This window comes from Rattus rattus, chromosome 1, assembly GCF_011064425.1.
Source record: "Rattus rattus isolate New Zealand chromosome 1, Rrattus_CSIRO_v1, whole genome shotgun sequence".
Classification (NCBI taxonomy): domain Eukaryota; kingdom Metazoa; phylum Chordata; class Mammalia; order Rodentia; family Muridae; genus Rattus; species Rattus rattus.
In genome coordinates, this window is record NC_046154.1 from 47884687 (window position 1) to 47902573 (window position 17887).

A 17887-nucleotide genomic window follows, 5' to 3' on the forward strand; every position below is an offset into this window, starting at 1 on the left:
ACGGGATCACTGAAAGATAGACAAAGTCTACCCGAAAACAGTATAGAGCGCACAGTTAGCACTCACTGCTTGCTACTATTAGCTCTATGTTCATGAAATAAGAACCAATATCCTACATTCTCAGAAGAAAATGGAATGAGAATACTTTTTAAGCTGGGCATGGTGGTACATGAAGAGGCAGAGGCAGACTGAACTCTTAAGTTCAAGGCCAGCCTGGTCTACATAGTTAAGTGATAGACCAAAAAAGACTACCTGAGACCCACCACCACCACCACCACCACCACCACCACCACCACCACCACCACCACCACCACCACCACCACCACCACCACCACCTGGTCTGTAACCATAGTTAGTGCTCAGTAAACACTTGTAGCCTTCATTAAGGGGGGGTTATTAGTGAGCCATAATGCCATCATTTAGTAATTTGTCCCTCACCACAAAACCGCCATCTGGACTGCCTAGGGCTTCAGCACCCACAGAGGATTGCCTCTCTCTAAAATCAGGGGGTGCCAGAGGCGAGCACTGGGATCCCCACCTAGTTCCCTTTGACGAACATGCTGCCAGCAAAATAATGCCAAAGAAAGTATGTGGTGACAGTCAACTAGATTTAAGTTCATTTTCTGTAGCTTGGGGTCAGAATCGACCGGAGCACTCTGGTGATCAAGTTTTCTGCAATTCCCTATTCCACACATTAGCTCACTGACAGAAATTCACCGTGGTATTTAAAGTGGCAGCCATCACAACTAACTCAAATTGTATTGGCTTCCTGGTTGCCGAAACGCTCATTCGGCTGAAGCCATCAATTGGCCAATTCGGAGATAACATGGTGGCTGAAATTCCCTGCCATGTTGTAAAATCCCTTTCAAAGCGGCTCATGGCTTGCAGACCCTCAACAGAACCTGTGCCCAGAGCCCCGGCCAGCACCACCTCACGTAACCCAAGCGGCAGGCAGGCAGGCAGGCAGGCAGAGCGAGAGCTGGCAGGCAGCGCTGCCAGAAAGAAGGGCCTCCAGAGAGAGGATAACATTTTCTACTGGACGCCTTCTAAAAGACAGGGAGAAAAGACCAGCCACTCGCACACGCCTGACACCAGGCCTGCCCACTGGGCATCTGCCTCCTCAGCACAGGCTGGGTAGCCAAAGCCACAGGCATTACAAGAAGAAAGCTGCCAGATTCCTGAAGTATGGCACACTAGCCAGACCCGCAGGTACAGTGTCTAGAGTCAGTGTCTACCACAGGCATCTGGGACTGGGCAGTCACAAACCAGCAGGGTTACCACCAGGCTCTAAGCCTCAGTTTCCCCATCTGGAAACCTAGCAGTTCCTTTTTGAACAGTATTCCATCAGATGGTCAATTCAAACATGAAACAGAATTCTTGAAGAGGTCCCAAGCCAGCAGAGGTAGTACACAGCAGTAAGTGCAGGACATGGGATGCTGACCCAGGCAAAAAGGAGGAGTCCAAGGTCAGCCTCCATGACACAGCGAGCTTAACGCCAGCCTCAATGCCTTGTCCCAAAAATAAAGATAAAAGAGGAGAGGGGCAGCCAGTACAGTGACTCAAAAAGCTAGGGATAGAGAAAAGCTAGCCCTGACTTCACCTCACTGTCTGCCTCTTACTTAAGAGCAAACAACAGCACAAAGGGCCCAAATGAGTCGTGTCCCCCACCCCCTCAGGTCAGGAGGAATCCAAACTGTACCCTGGCCATCCTAGTCCAAACCCATGCATTGCTCACAACCCCGCATTAAGTTTCCAACACCCAGGACAACTTGCCCACCAAGCAACCACTCTGCCAGTCCACTGTTACTGCAGAGCCCCCTCTCAGGTAGCCTTCTATGACTGAGAAAGATGACGAGAGGAAAACTCAGGCTCAAGGGACTCAAGAGGCAGAGAACTGGGAAGCAAACTTAATTTCAGTGCTTTCCCCTACAACACAAAGAGGACACAGCCTGTCCAGTCACCAAGGGCGGGGGAGGGGATTTGGGAGGTTGGGCCAACCTGGGTCACAGACGGTCACAGACCCTCTCTTAGTAGTATTCCTACAGCCACAACCTGGACACTACTCAGCCAATCCTCTCCATGTGAGAATGACGCCCCTAACCTAAGGCAAGCAGGAGGAGCTGTCTGTGGTGAGCCACCCGGCAAACTCATGAGGCCTGCTCAAGAAACCATTCCCCTCTGCCTCTTAGAAGTGAGACCACTAACTCCTCCCAGACCTGCCCACACCCCATCCCTCCAAGTGGGAGGTACACTTATTCAGCACGCAAGAAACATGTAGAGCACCGCTCGTGCATTTAACATACTAAGACCTCAACAGTAAGCTGCAGAAACAAAGGAGCCAAGCACCCTACAACCCGGGACCTGATGGCGCTATTTCCTTATTACAGATCTGGGAACAGGCCCAGCCACTGCCTACCACTCGACCCAAATCACCCAATCTGAAGGAATGGCTCTCGCTGGACCAGTAGCTGGAGAACTTCAGGCTGAGACCTGCACTGAGACAGCTTTACACGGTTAAGACAGGGCACACACACACACTTGTGTGCACTCATAAATCACTGAACGGAGGTTGCCAGAAGTAGCTCTCATGTTTACTCTGTGATCCAACAGTTGCTTCTTTCTTTCCTTTTTTTTTTTTTTTTGAATTGCCAGCCATGACCCACTAAGTTCATTCAAGATCCACTAATGGGTCATAGCTCCGTCTGCGAAACAATGCTTTGCCACTTCCTGCCACTTGTCACTCTTCATTAAAACGTCTTTAACACACTTAGTCCTGGGCAAGGATCAAATCCTCCTCATTTCTCAGGGCACAGAGTCTGGCTCACTGACCACGGGTTTATTCAAGATGCTACAATCAGCCCCAGGATCGGGGTGGCAGAGGAGGCAAAAATGAAGTCCCTCAAGGGTCTAAAGAAGGAAAGAAAGAAACTCCACCTTGACTCAGATAATTCTCCTTCTAGGCCACATGTGACAAGTGAGTCAGAGTATTTCCAACTTCCTGGAAGAAGGAGAAGAAGCGGCAGGCCCGTGGGAGACCCGACCATCAGAAGAACCAGTGCCCAGGGAAACAAAACTTCATCAGGTGGCATCAGGTAGGACCACAAGGAAGAGCCAAGGTAGGCTGGAAAGAGCATGTTCCAGGCTCCTAGAGCAGCAGAGGAAATGGGCACAAGTGTGGGCTGGCAGCACTTGTAACACATTGATATGGAACCTATACATACAAGACCTCCACCCCCATCCATCTCTTGCAGCCCCCTGGACCCCAGGGGCCCTAGAGCTAATCAACAGGTGGGCATGTAAACAAAGGACAAGCCTCTCTGGACTCCACCCCTCACACTAAGTCCCTCTGCTCCCCATTATCAACCACCAAACACCATCTGTCAGAAAGCAGGAATTCCCAGAATCAGGAAGATCACAAGCATACACAAATAAAGAACTTAGAATATGCCTGGCATGAGTATGCACTTACTGTATGTGCATTCTGTGTGTGCTCGCACACAGGCATACACGCATACATACACATACACATACACATACACATACATACACACACACACACACACACACACACACACACACAAATTATTTACTCCACATGATAACGCTGAGAGGTATGTGGCTTCATCTCCCATTACTGACTAAGAAAACTGAGGCACAGAGGCTAATTAAGGTGCTCGTGGTCCACACGGCTAGCAAGTGTTGGAAGTCTTGGCTCCTGCTTGAGTGTGCAGCCTGAGAGCCACTGGGGATGATATGAAGCATGTGTACATCTTTCCCTCTGGCTTTTCTTTGTCTGATGTGCTTATGACTAGTGACGGTTGGACCATCTGCAGCCCTGATGCTCCACTGACATCAACAGTAGATTGCACACAACCCTTTGCAAGCACTGCTCACACTCTGGCTACCTCCAGCTCTTCAGCAAAGCAGGGCAGGTGTCTGGCAACTGTGGGCAGTGTCCTGTGCATGGTCACATAGGGTTTTACCCCAGAAATACAGAGACCAAACTAGCTTCCTCAGTGTCTCTCTTCCCAGCTTGCCAGCCCAGGACCTAGGGGCTTCTAATCTATTCATACCTAGGCACATTTACACAGCACCACAACCCTCCAGGGATACCTTTCCTGCCTTTCTTCTCACCGCAGAGAGCAGGAAGACAGGCCTTGTCCATGTTTTACAGTGAGGAGGACCACAAAGCTAACACAGACATTGAGACTAACATGCAGATCTAGACCCTTACTAATGCCACCCACAAGCCCCTGGGCCTCCCCATTGGGCTCTGTAGCTGATCAAGCAGGCGTGGTCCAGGATACTGTCCAACATAGATAAGAGGCAGGAACATCTCAGGGGAATCTTTATCACTCCCTCATGAGGGTGCAGGGAGTGAGACAAGACAGCGGGAGGGAAGGAACCTGGAACACACCAGAGGAGCCTTGGCAGAGATGGGCATACTGAGGCCGGTCAAGTACACAGGATCCTTTCATAAGGGGTCAACTTGTTCTTGTTGTTGACAAGGCAGTACAGTAAGTTTTCTGAGCAAAACGTCAGGACTATAAAGAACAATCAAACTCTGCAAGCACTAGCTGGAAGACATCCCACCTTATAAACATGTGCTATATACCCTCGCTCTCACAGCCCTCACAGCCCTGCAGGAGCTACCATTCCCTAGCCTACATCCAGATGGGATAACAGATGAACCCAAAGGACATCTAGACAGGAAACAGCAACCATGCACATGAAGTCAGGGGCAAGTCCAAGCCAGAGCTCAAACTCATCCAAATCCAGAGGCTCCGAGCCCAGGAAAAGAAAGGCATCTTGTGGAAAGATCCATTCCTACAACTCATCTAGTCAAAGCCATAGGAAACCCCAACCCTGACAAATCAAAAACAACCACCACGATTGTCTATTTGCTGTAAGCTCCCAATGACGGATATTAAAGAAGTTTATGTGAATCGTCTAACGCAGTTTGCCGTGGTCAGAATTACTACCAAGCTAAGAAAGATTAATTCTGCTAAATACTCTAAACCCCTCAGACACTACTACGAAGGCTATAGCTAGTGTAACATTTCTGCTATCATAGCTGACAAGCCACAAGCACACGTACCCACCCACCACCCACCATCCACCCGCATACACATGCCGTGACTCCTCTTAAGGGTTAAATACGCGCTCAGAAGACAGGGGTCCAGCATCGCAGTACTCACTGGAGAGCCCTCCTCCCTTACAAACAGAGCTGACCTAAGGGACATAGAACTGGGTGTCTCCCAGCTCCCTCCAAGTGTTGGCTGGCACAGGGCTAACTCTCAGTCCAAGTTTGCAAATGCTCCGCTAACAAAGATGGCATTGTGCGAGAGGCTGCTGCACACTGCTGGTCTGGGAGTTCAAATGGAGTGACCACTGCCAAAAACTTTGTTTGGGTCCCCACTGTCGCAACCCCCCCTCGTTCCACCTCCTGTCTTAAATAAAGGGCAAGGATTTGCCATTTGGGGTCTTGCAGCCACTTGAAACCCATTACAGTGGTCACATTGCCTGGGTTCTGGCAAAATGCAATTCCAGTTCCTCGTTTAATGTTTAATTAACTAACAGAGGAGTCTGGCAGCCTCTGGGGGCAAGAAGAACTCCAGAGGACAGGGTGGGAGCCCAAGGAAGGGATTCAATACAAATATAAAGCTGGGGCAAGGGGGGCCACAACTGTGTATATTCTGTTGTTTTTCATCTGCCACACAAGGGTGCCAAGGGTCAAAGCCAAAGACAAGCCTTGAACTTGCCAGGACCTCTGGCCAGATAGCTAGGCTGGCTTATCACAGAGGCCAGCACTCCTCCAGCTCCTTAGAGCCCAGCTGCAGCACCCACTGCCACCTCTCAGCCCCCTCTCCTCCCAGTGGGCCCTGGCAGGCACAGACACTCCCTGCCCAGCAGGGACCTCAGCTCAGCATATCCAAGGAGAGCCCTCTCAAATATCACTTTGCTATTTCAAACCCACCAAGGACACTGGACCCCAGCCACACAGCCACAAATACCCCAGCTGCTGTCCACACCCACAACTCAGACACTTCTCCCTCTGCTAAGCACCTCTCACAAGGGGGCTGGGGCACGCACTGAAAGGGGCCCAGGTCTTCAGAACAGAGAAACTGAGACAAGCAAGGAAATCTGGCCACAGTCCCAGGAACACAAGACTACTATACTGCCCAAATTCTTCACTGTGAGAAATAGGGATCTAGGCTTTTTTGGAGCAATAATCCATGAACCTCCTAAAATCATAAACAAAGTCTCCTTTATGAGGACATGGAATTTTCTAGAAAGGGAAGTCGGTGGCTTTTATCACTTTACTTCTGGCAAAAGCAAAGAGCCACTTTACCATGACAGATTCCCCTTCCATGGGTCAAGTCTCACCTAGCCTCTGACTAGGCAGTTCTTCTTACAGGGTCTCCCGTTTTCTTCTGTTATTTCCTCAGAGAATGGATATGGACACCCTGGGTGCTGGGCACACTCTGGTCAAGTGCAACATCTCCCGTTTTTCAGGGAGCTTGGACCAGGTGAGCACAGTTAACACTGTCAGGTAGGACACAAGACCTCAGCTCTCCTAGACTAGCGACCGAAATGCCTGGTACTAGCTTCATGTGTAAATTGGAGTGAGACTCAGTAGTAATAAAACCCAACCAACGAGGCAGCCATGAAGCCCAACCACAGTTGGACGTCCAAAGGTGTGCCAGTTCTCCAGCACTTGAGGACCACTAACCTACTTTGGGCTTTTCTTGCTGCCAAACAGAAAATACAACAGCTACCACAGGACGAAGAGGACCACTAGAGGTAAAGGCACCAAAAATACTTCTCTGTCCACAGACCCATCCTACAGCCCACACTGGGAACGAGACACACACAAACACAAAGGACACTAACAGGCCACCCTGTCAGAGGAAACCCAGAGGGAGCCCCAGCGGGCCTTGTGGGTTTTCCTCATCTCTCTTAGGAAACACTGCTAAGCCTGGGAGAAATTATACAGGGAACCAGTCACTCCTCCTGTGACCTCAGGTACTCAGAACAAACCCATTCTCAGGAAAGTCCACCCTAGACTCAAAACCACTATCACTCTGTGCACATGTGGCAAACATCAGGGCTTTCAAGGCTTCTAAACGAGCCAGGAAAACCCGAGCCGCCAGGTGTGAGGCGGAAAATAGACAATGACTCAAATAAAAACCCAGCAAATCAAGGACAGTTTAACCCCCTCCCTGCTGAGTCACCTGGCTCATTCCAGGATCCACAGATCTGGCCTTGATCTGGGAGGGACCCTCAAGATCACCCAACCTGACCCTTCCTATTTTGGAGGGAGATGACAATATTACTCTGTACAATAACCAAGGACCCACACCTTCCCTCTGAACTGGAGAGCCTCCCCCTGCCAAGAGGTGCCCCAGACACTTTTTCTACATTGTCAGAACTGTTGACTCTCCTTGGCTCAGCACCCAGGGCCAGGAAACACTCTTCACGCCGTCCTTGTCTAACTGACATTAAAGCTGCCACTTGCTCAAGATGACACACAGAACTGAGCATCTGAAGAACATTCCCAATAATGATGAGCTGTCCTAGTCCAGGTTACCCCTCCCTCCCCACCATCACCTGCACCCCTCCTCTTAGCTCCCTCCCTCTCTGCCATCAGTGTGTGCTTACTATGAAGGTAGACGGCCTTAGATACGCTACAGAGATAAACAGCTCCCAGCCTACGCCACAGTAAAAAGGGAGCTCTAGGCAAAAAGGAAAATCTAAAAAGTTAGCCAGGATCATGCTAGCAAGTGGAACCTGCTTCGTGCCTGTGCCAGGAGCTGTTAGAAGCCAGGAGCTGTGTGCACATTCTAACTCTCCTGGGGCGATTAACCTCTGCCTCAGTTTCTTCATCTACAGGACGGAGCCAGCAGCATGCCTGCTTCCTCTAATGGCAGAGTAACTGAGCAAGGGCAGTAAGAGCAAACAGCCAGATACTTGGCAAATGTTGACGCAACACGCAGGTGGCGTTTACAGAGACTAAAATGGAATGATGACCAAATGCAGAAACCAATCACAGATGTCCTTGAGAGCTGTGCATGATAGCTGGGGGTCTATAACCCCTGCTACTCGGGAAGCTGAGGCAGGAGAATTGAGAATTTTACCACAGTGAGAGCCAGTCTTCCAAGGAGGTCTTAGAAAGACAGAAAGGATTAAACAGAGAAAAACACCTACATGGGGCCAGCAAGACGGCTCAGTAGGTCCAATCTCCAGAACTCAGGGTATGAGAACTGATCCTTGAAAACCACTTTCTGAACCCCCCAAACACTGTGATACAACCACCCACGCTCACACATCATATGTACACGAAATAACTAAGCTACTGGAATCTTCTCAGGGAGAAGTCTAACTCAGTGACACACACAGGAATAGAGAAACTAGATGAAGAAATGAAAGGGAAAAACAGAACAACAACATAATTAATTGTCTTCAGTATCTCTTCTCTTCTCTTCTTTTTTTTTTTTTTTTTTTTAGTGTAGGGAAAATCCCAGGGCCTTCCAACAGCACTTTTAATCCCAGCACTCAAGAGGCAGAAGCAGGCAGATCTCTGAGTTCAAGGAAAGCCTGGTCTGTATAAAAAATTCTAGGACTGGAGAGATGGCTCAGCAGTTAAGAGCACGGACTATTCTACCAGAGGTCCTGAGTTCAATTCCCAGCAACCACATGGTGGCTCACAACCATCTGTAATGAAATCTAAAACGCTCTTCTGATATGTCTGAAGACAAGAGCCAACATACTCACAAGCGTAAAATAATATAATATATATATATGTGTATATATATATATATAAAAAACAAATTCTAGAGTACCCACTCCTACATAGTGAGACCCTGTCTCAAAGAGAACGGAGAGAGAAAAGAGGAGAGAGGACAAGAAGAGAGGGGAGGGGAAGGGAAGAGAGTAGTCTCCACTCAATCACACCGCTCCTTCTCCCTTGTGACCTGACTTAGGTCACAGACACATCAGATTGATCCCAATTTAAGGGAAAAAGGCCTTGAGCTGCAAACCTATGAATCATGGGCCCCCAACTAGGATGACCTCATCTCTTAGCAGCATCTTCTAAATGTCATGCCAACCTCAGCGATCTGCAAGATTCGACTGCCATTCCTGAGCAAGGCGCAGGCTGCAAGCGCACATGCACTTCTACCACTGCCATCTCACTCAAGACACAAGACCAAACCACAGACTGCCAGAGAGAATCTCAACGCCACCCACCAGAGCACCAAGCGACAAGTCATCGCCTGCAGGCAGGAAGGCCAGCTCAGCAGTCAAGAGCACTGACTGCTTTGCAGAAGACCTGAGTTCAGTTCCAAGCACCCACCTCAGGAAGCTCACAGCCATCTGTAATTCCAGTTGTGGCCGATTCAATCTGACGCCGTCTGATCCTTATAGCACCTTTATGAGCATGGTGTACATTAGCTCATGCCGGCATGCATACATATAGTAAATAAACAAGCAGCCGAGAGTAGTGGTACATGCCTTTAACCACAGCACTCAGGAGGCAGGGGCCAGCCTAGTCTAGTGAATTCCAGGATAGCCAGAGACACACAGTGCGACTCTTCTAAGCAAGTAAATAAACGAGGAAATAAACACACTAACTTTTTTTTAAATCATTAGCATATGTGACTTTCTGTGAAGAACATAGATGTCTGTCAAAGACTGGTCTAAGCAACTGGAAGGCATAGCTCTGTGGCAGAGCGCTTGCCTGGCACATGCCGGGCCCTGAGTCTGATCCCTAGCATGGGGCAGGGAATTTTCAAACAGACACTCCCATCCTACCTTCCTCTCTAAAATGAAACTGTCTGCATTGTAGTGAGAGACTAGCAAGGTGGGTCTGGCTGTTTGCAGTTCTTCTGAAGGGGTGACAGGTAGGAGGCAGTCCTCTGCTAGGTATAAGGGGAAGCTCGCTGACTTTTCCACTCCACTGCTGTACCTCTCAGCTTCTGGCAAGCTCCAGTTTAGAAGTTCAGCCCCACCATCATCATCACTGCCTATCTTCCCAGAACCACATCATGAGAATGACAGCAGTCACCTGTCCCTTTTAGAGCTAAGAGTCCACCAGGCTGGAAGTACCACTCCCAGCTTTTTTTCCCAAGCCTGGAGAAGACACAAGAACTGAGTACATTCCTCAGCTTCCTACCCCAGGGCACAACAAAATCCCATCACACTGATCACTTGGGAAGCCAGTGAGCTCAGTCTCACTGTAACTCAAACTCCTGTAACAGGAGCCATTTTCACCATGGCAACCCCCACCTCATTGAAACTGACCACCTATGAACCGTCGTCTCCTAGGCCAGGTTCAAACTCAGCACGCAAAAGAGGCAAATGACCTAACCAAGAAGATGGGCCCTGACACTGGTCACCAGTTCCTACTCCTAGAATGAGAGCACTATTCCTACACCTCACACGAGTCCAAACTTACGTGGGTGTCACAAACATCTGTACACGATCACCTGCAGTGCCTACTGGAAGCAAAACCCAGAAGTGGTGGAAGTCGTCGAGATACTTCTCTCTCCTCACGCCACTCTTCCCTGACAGGTCTGAACCACCTGTTTCATCAAATCATAAAGTTTGCCCACCTGAACCCAGGTTGGTTCAGTGTGCATTTAATAAAACACAACAGCATTGCCGCACAGATACCTTCCTTGTAATGGCTTCATGAACCTTAAATGTATCCAGGTAGATAGTCAGCAACGGGAGAGAAGACTCGCTGGTAAAATCTATCTGCTCTCAAAGGAAACTTTGAGCTGGCCATGGTGGCTAAAATCTCAGCACTTAGGAGGCTGAGGTAGGATTGCTAAAAATCCAGGGTCAATCTCATCTACATACTGAGTTCTAGGCCAACCTAGCAGTTATCTGTGTTCCATCCTTGTCCCCCTCAACCCCTAGTAGGCTGGCGAGATTGGTGACCCAGTAACAACACCTGCCACCAAACCTTAGGACCTAGGTTTGAGCCCCAGGACACACATAGTGGGAAGACAGAACTGAGTCCCAAGATGTACTGACCTCCACTTTCACAAATGTCACACATACACCCAACTCAAATGTGCATATGCATATAATATGAATAAGTATAATTAAATATAGAGCATTCAGACAAAGGACAGTGAGCTTCACCTTACAGTACACATCACGTGAGAAGAGCAGTATGAGTCCCCACACTTGTGACCCCATACACCCCACGCTGTGTGTGCGCATGAGCACCCCACATTGTGTGTGACGTATACACACTGAAAGGCTGCCCTCCGGAAAACAGAGCTAAGTCCACGCCACAGCACTGCTGCTCCACCACCCCTTCTAGTCTAAAATACAAGTTCCGCAGTTACTTTCTTTCTGGTTGTGGTCACTTTTTTTCTTCAGACAACACCAACCAGCCCCCTCCCAGCTAACTCTTAACAAACCCCACATGATTCTGAGTCTTCAAACCCCCTCCAGACAGGCATCTGCCTCGTTCATGTAACCGTGTAAGTGATGAAATGCTGTTCCTCAACTTTCAACACCAGGGACGGAGGGTATAAGGAGGCAGGCAACAGAGGCAGGTGGGTAGGAGACCGGGAAGGAAGGCAGGCAAGGAGGAAATAGAGACCACTGCCAGTTGGCTGTGCGCTTGCTCTTGATACTAAAGAAGTTAGAGCCATCCAACCCTGTAATTATTGCCAGGATTAGAAACTTGTTACTCACATAATCATGAAAGGCTTTTGCTTCACTTGAATGTTCACAAGTGTCTCTCCTTTCAGGAGCTGCACAGTAAAGGTCCCAAAATACACTGCAAACAGAAAAACAAAGTAAGATCAGGTTACTAATTATTACGTGTATACAACGGGGGGGGGGGGGGGTGCGGGAAACACGGTATAGCACCGCTCTCCCAAGGGCTCCATCCTCCCTTACAGCACTGGACAAACTCAGCCCATAAAACAACTGGACACTGCCTCTCCTGACAAGCCAGACATCTGTAATAGTCCCCGTCCCCATGCAGGCAGCTCCTCTGTAGTAGGCACCTCCTATCAGTCACACTGTTTATCACTGGTTAGGAGACCCTGAAGCACAGCCCGCCCACGGTTTGTCCACAGACCAATCTGAATGAGACTCTGCCCATCTCTTCTTTTCACCACCCCAACCCAAAATGGCTGCGGCACGTTGTAAAAAGGTGAGTTGTCAAAGTCAGGGCACAACTATGATTCATCTGCAGAGCAATCTGGGCGACTCCAGCAATGAGGGGAGTCTTATGGGTTCTTAATCCTTTAGCCTGCACCACCACCTGTCTGTGAGCCAAAGAGGAAGGAGCTGTGACAACCAGGAACCTTACCCCTCTCACCAAGCAGCAGAAGGACCTCTTCAGACAGCACCCATCCAGTACAGAGTAAGCGGGCACAGCACAGGTCCAGGGCACAGCACTCAAGACCCTTCTTAACTCTATATGGTCACGCCAACACTCCACAGTCCCAACAACAAAAACACAAGTGCTGTCTAACTGTGAGAGTGCTACACAAACCCAGGACCTTAGAAATGCCCTATACCAGAACCAAAGCCCAGACAGAACCAGATTGAAGGGCACAGTGAACACTGAAACTGAGGTCTGATCTGATTTGTGGTCCAATGCTGCTGGCCCCATCACAGCAAACTCCACTGTCAAGGGAAAGCACCACCCTCAAGGTGTGCCTGGAACAAAGCCCATCCCATCCAATCCAATCTGATCCAAGGCCTCCTCAGCTCCCCCAAAACAGCCACAGAGTAAGCATTCCAACAAACAAGACTACAACCACTGGCAGCCACCACAGCCTGAGCCAACTTCCCATTCCTGGAACAAGGATGGAAAAGCTGCAAGAGACTCCAGGAGCCACAGGAAAAGCAGGTCTTTGCACAACTGCAGACAGAGCCTGGGGACCATTCCTTCCCCCTCCAAGCTTCTCCCCGGGAAACCCCACACAGCAAATACTTTGAGACACCCTAATTTCCAGCACCCTCAAAATAACTTTTACTCACAAGCCCAAGTTTCTACAAGATCCTGAGCAACCAGAATCACCAATCCCATCACCACGCTCACCTCCAACAGCCAACCTATCACCCACTCCCGCAGGTGGAATCCTTGCGCCACATCGGCCGCCGCCTCCGACCAGGCAGTTGGGAGGTTGGCAGAAGCCATTAAAAACTCATTTTCTCTGCACAAGTTAGAACAGACACTTCATCCTCCCGCTGTTCAAAGGGCCTTGAAACAGGATCCTGAGCTGGCAGACAGGTGAGTGCTAACACCCCAACAGGACACTATGTTTGACTCAACTCCACCAAAATACCAAAAGCTACCCTCCCCCTCCCCCTCCCCTGCCCCTTTCCTTTTCAAAAGGGTGTGAAAGAGTCCACCTATCAGCCCCACAAGACATCCAGGTCACACACGAGACAACTTGCTTAAGGCTCTGACCCTATCCTTCCCTCCGGCCTGCAGAAAAGACCAGAGGCTGCTCAGGCCTGGAGAGAGGGTCAAAGATAAGAGGAACCAGCCCTGAGCAAGCTGCAGGCCTCCTGCCAGGCCACCTCTGGCTGGTTAAGGTTCTCGGTAAAGTAAGGCTTTGTGGTTGCAGGGATGCTGGGGGGTGGGGAGACAGAGGAAAGGAAGGTCCAGTCAGTCTGAATCAGTGTCTCTACAGGAAGTGCGGCCCTTCTTGCTTTATTCAGGGTCCCTGGAAAAGGCCCAATGGGTGTCTCTTAAGGTTTGGCGTTTTTGTGGAAGAAAACGTAAGGGACAGGCCAGTTGCAGAGCGGACCTGGTGTCCCCTCCACCCGCCCTGCCCCCACTCCTCTAATTAAAGCAGCATGCAGGATTGACAAAAACCCTTCCAGCTCTTTCTGAGCCCCCTGCCTGGTGCCCCAGAGTGAGAAGGAAAAGCATAGAGAGATTCAGTTCAGTTCCCCACAGGCAGAGAAACCAGCAACAACTTCGGGCAGCAGCCTCTTCTGCCCATTCTTCCTTGCCAAGCCTCGTCGGGTCACCCAGAGGTGCCTGCTCCAAGGAAAGCAGAGGCAAAGGTAGAAGACCTGCTCCAGATCCCTGTCTTTGTTCACTTGGACCCGGGCCTCAGAACAAAACACACAGAAAACTATCACGCAAACTTACCACCACCACGAGTGCAGAAACCCAGGCGGTTCACCCAGTGTGATGTTTTTTTCCCATCGAATCTAGAAAAGAAGGAACGAAGGCAGCTTAGAGGGGCAGAAAGGAGGGGGCCGCAGGGCCTTCCCCAGCCAAAAGGCTGTGAAGACCAACTAACAATAAATGCCAAAAGGTGATAAAAATTCAAAATGGTGGCCACAGTGGCTGCTCCTGAAAACAAAGGCTCTAAGAATAGTGGGGAGGAGGGGGTGTCAAGAAACTGGATGCTGAGGAGTCCCACTCACCTCTGATAAGAAGGTCTGTGCAGATTTCTGTGCTCCTACGTGCAGTAAATATTCGTAGACGTATAAAGCTAACCTGGAAAGTGAGCAGAGGCAGAGAGAGAGAGGGAAGGGTCAGATCACACTAAGGCTTGCTCTGGACCTTGCCAGTGACTGTGAGCCCGGTCTGTGCCATCCCATTGTGGCCATGACAAGACGTAAGTACCTATTACCCCAGACAGGATCCGAGTCAGAACTGCTAGTGGGTGGGTACCAGAGACAAGCTGCCACCAAGCCGCGGGAGCTGGAGAAAGGTCCCCAAACTTGAACTTCCAAGTGGCACTGGGACTAAACCCACCTAGGTCTCACAAACTCGCAAGCCGCTACAAGAGCCCTGAGCCACCCTCCTTTTCCCAGATCACTTCAGCTCGCTGCTTTAGCCTAGCTTCGGGGTCCGGACCGACTCGGTCCCAGTTCGGGTACTTGGCGCGCTCTGGAGAGGGCAGCAAAGCGCCGCCCTCAGCATCTCCCCCTCAAACAACTGTCCCCCAAGCCTGGGGCCAGGCCGGCGCCGCCAGCCCAGCCCAGCCAGGGCGCCCCGGAGCGCACCGGGCTGACGATGAGGCCGCTGGCTGGGTAGGGAGAGCGCTCCCGGGCGAACAAAGCCCCCGGCACGCAGTCCTCACGCCGCGGGCGGACAAAAGGAGCCTTCGGGGCTGCAGAAAGCCACGCGCCCCCTGCCCGCACTCGGTGGGCAAAGTAAGGCCCCCGCGCCCGGCCGGCCGAGCGCACCGGCTCACAGTGGGACCTCGCCCACCCTTGTCGCGGGCCCCCGCGCCCGCTCAGCCGCGCGCCTACCAACTACCCTCGCCCACCGCTGCCCTGCCGCCCCTTCAGGGTGCCCCAGCCTCCGCCGGCGCCCAACAATGGGCTCTCCACGCCGCCGTCGCCGCCGTCGCGGGGCAGAGACCCGGGCCCCAGGGGCACAAGGCAGCGCGACCCCCGCGCCCACCTGCCTCCCGCCGCCCGCGGCGCGGCCCCACTCGCGAGAGGCTTACTTTTCCCGAGCCTGCCCGTCCGAGGGCACCGCCGAGCCTTTGCCTTTGGCAAACATGGCTTGCAGAGAAGAGGGCGCCGAGCCCGCCGCCGCCGCCGCCGCTACCGTCCGGTCTCCCGAGCTGCCCTGCTCCCGGCCCCCTCCCGGCGCTCGCCCGCTCGCTCGCACTCCGCTCGCCGCGCTCCCTCCCTCCCCGGAGCTGGCTCCGCGCTCTTTCCAGCTGTCAAAGCGTCAGCCCCGGCCGCGGCCCCATCGCCCTGGAACTCCTCCCGCGCCGGCTCGGCCTGAGCTGCGCCGCCGCCCGCCCGAAGCCTGCAGCTCGCTTGCTCGCGGCCCGCGCGCCCGCCACCCGGCTCCGCCTGCGCCGCCCTCTGCGCCTTCAGCACCGCTGTCTCTGCCGCCGCCGCCGCTGGTCTGCCGGCTCAACCGAACGTGGCTGCCCCGGCAGGAGCGCGGCGGGCGTCCACGCCCCCGACGGACGGCCGCGGCGGCCAATCGGCGCGCGGGGGCGGGCCCGGAGGCCGGGAGGGACGCCTGTCAGCGCGGCCGCGCCAGTCCCGCTGCGCCTCCTCCGCGAGCCGCTGCCCGCTCGTGCCCCGGCCGGGGGAGCGGGGGGCGAGCCCTGGCGCTGGGGTGGGGCGGCGACGCGAGGGGCTGGGGCCTGAACTGGAGCACCCGGCCGGCGCGGCGGGGACTGGGCGCTGCGACAGCAGGCGCGGAGAGAGGCGCGGACCCCGGCTGGCCCGGCGCGCCCCTTTCCGCGTCGTCCTGGCCCCCAGCGCCCCCGCCTCCCCGCGTTGATCTTCCCTCAGCGGGCCAGGACCCCGGCCGGCCCTGCTCCCTGCCCCACCCCGGGCTGCCTGCGCCCAGCCCTGCCTTCGGAGCCCCGGCCAGGGCTGCACGCGGAGCTGGGCAGCGGTAGCTGGCGCCAAAGCGCGCGGCTGCTTCTTTACTAGATCGTTAAAATACTTTGGGAAACCCCAAAGTGGAGCCGCGCGAAAATGGCCCTTGGCGTGCCCCAGGCAATCTGTAGGAAGGGAAAGGAGTCTTGGACTAGAAGGAAAGAGAGTGATTTCTCTCAAATTTCTGAGGTTTGCTAACCCTGGCAAGTTTAGCCCCTCGCCTTTCCACGGGAAAGGGTTCCGCTTGGATGAGGGACGTCACCTGGACGCCTCGCGACTCGGAGTGCGCGCCGCAGAAATCTCAAACTTCAAATAAATGGAGCTAAATTGGAGAGTAGGGGGACCAGAGTCGGGCGTGGGGGGAGGGGAAGCTTCCATTGTCAATGACCCAGGTGTACAATGGGAAATGGGGGGTTGGCAGAGTGACCAAGCTTTTTGCTCACGACTCCTTTCTGTCCACTGGACGACCCCAAAAACCTGCAGTGTTCTCTCACTGGAGATTCCAAATCAAAAACTGGTGAGATAAGAAATGGCTCCCCCATTTTCATACTGTTTTTAGAGCGCGGTTCTCTTTAAATGTGATAAAACATAGTCGGTACTGTCTCTTTAAAAGAGTCAAGCAGAAAAAGCTGTGTAAGCGCTGATTGGCTGCCTGTTTGGATACATCTTTAGGGGAGCCTTGAAACTGTTAGCCTAGGTTGATTTTTTTTTTTTAACTGCGCTGTTCCAATAAACAAGTAACGCCCCTCCCCCTAACATGCCTCGCACCAAACAATTAAAGGATAGGTCAGTGTCCTGGGGAAAACACGTTTTAAGTAGGAAAACTCAGAACTAGATTTCAACAAAATAAACAATAATTCCCTACCATTAAAGTTTGCTTATTTTGCTGTGCAGAAGAGAGAAAAGGTTTTTTTTTTCTTTTTTTTAAAGAAATTCCCCCCCAGCAAACGGATCTGCACTGGTTCAGGAAGGAGACTCCGGGTGCGTTTTTGGAAAAATGTTCTACTCTTGTAACAGCCTCCCTGAATTAGAATATAGCCAAGCACTGTGGACCCCTCTGGACTCTGCTCTCTGCTAGGAACCAGAGCTCAAACAGAAGAAGGGCAGAAAAAGGGAAACGCTGAGACCTAGTTTGGGGATGCCTGTGCCAGCCCCTAGTTTAAAGGTTGTCTTGTCAAGGAGGGGAGAAGCGTGGAGGTTGGGAGTTGAAGTACAGTGGTAGGAGAGAAAAGGAAATAATTACAGTTATTTTTCCCCTAGGCAGTTTAATTTAATAGGGCCAACTTAAGGTACCTTTAGAGCCCGCGCTAATTAAATCGGTCTGCTCATACCCTTCCTTTGGACTTCCTTCCATTTTTGATGGGCTAGGAATGGCCAGGGATGGCTTGTCAACACACTGACTCATCGGTATCTGGAGGTCCCGCAGATAAGAGGACCAGTTGGATCTTGGGGGAGGGAAGGCACGGCCCTTCGGGGGGCTCACTGCCGAAGCATTCTCCGGGTTGGCCATGCCTAGCAGCCCAAGGGC

The 17887-nt window shown here is 52.0% G+C and overlaps 1 protein-coding gene across 4 annotated transcripts in view; it reads right to left on the reverse strand.

The window, feature by feature from the left end:
- The window catches only part of Ssbp3 (single stranded DNA binding protein 3), a 136698-nt gene extending 120831 nt beyond the window's left edge, over positions 1-15867 (reverse strand). For 3 of the 4 annotated variants that reach the window (XM_032901037.1, XM_032901023.1, XM_032901029.1), the window contains exons 1-4: positions 15459-15867; positions 14425-14497; positions 14144-14205; positions 11716-11800 (exon numbers count right to left, since the gene is read on the reverse strand). In XM_032901037.1, coding sequence (XP_032756928.1) covers positions 11716-11800; positions 14144-14205; positions 14425-14497; positions 15459-15514 — 276 coding nt within the window. In that variant the 5' untranslated portion in view covers positions 15515-15867. The remainder of the gene's footprint in view (positions 1-11715; positions 11801-14143; positions 14206-14424; positions 14498-15458) is intronic. The other variant, XM_032901047.1, reaches the window with a different exon arrangement.
- Between the last annotated feature and the right edge of the window lie 2020 nt (positions 15868-17887).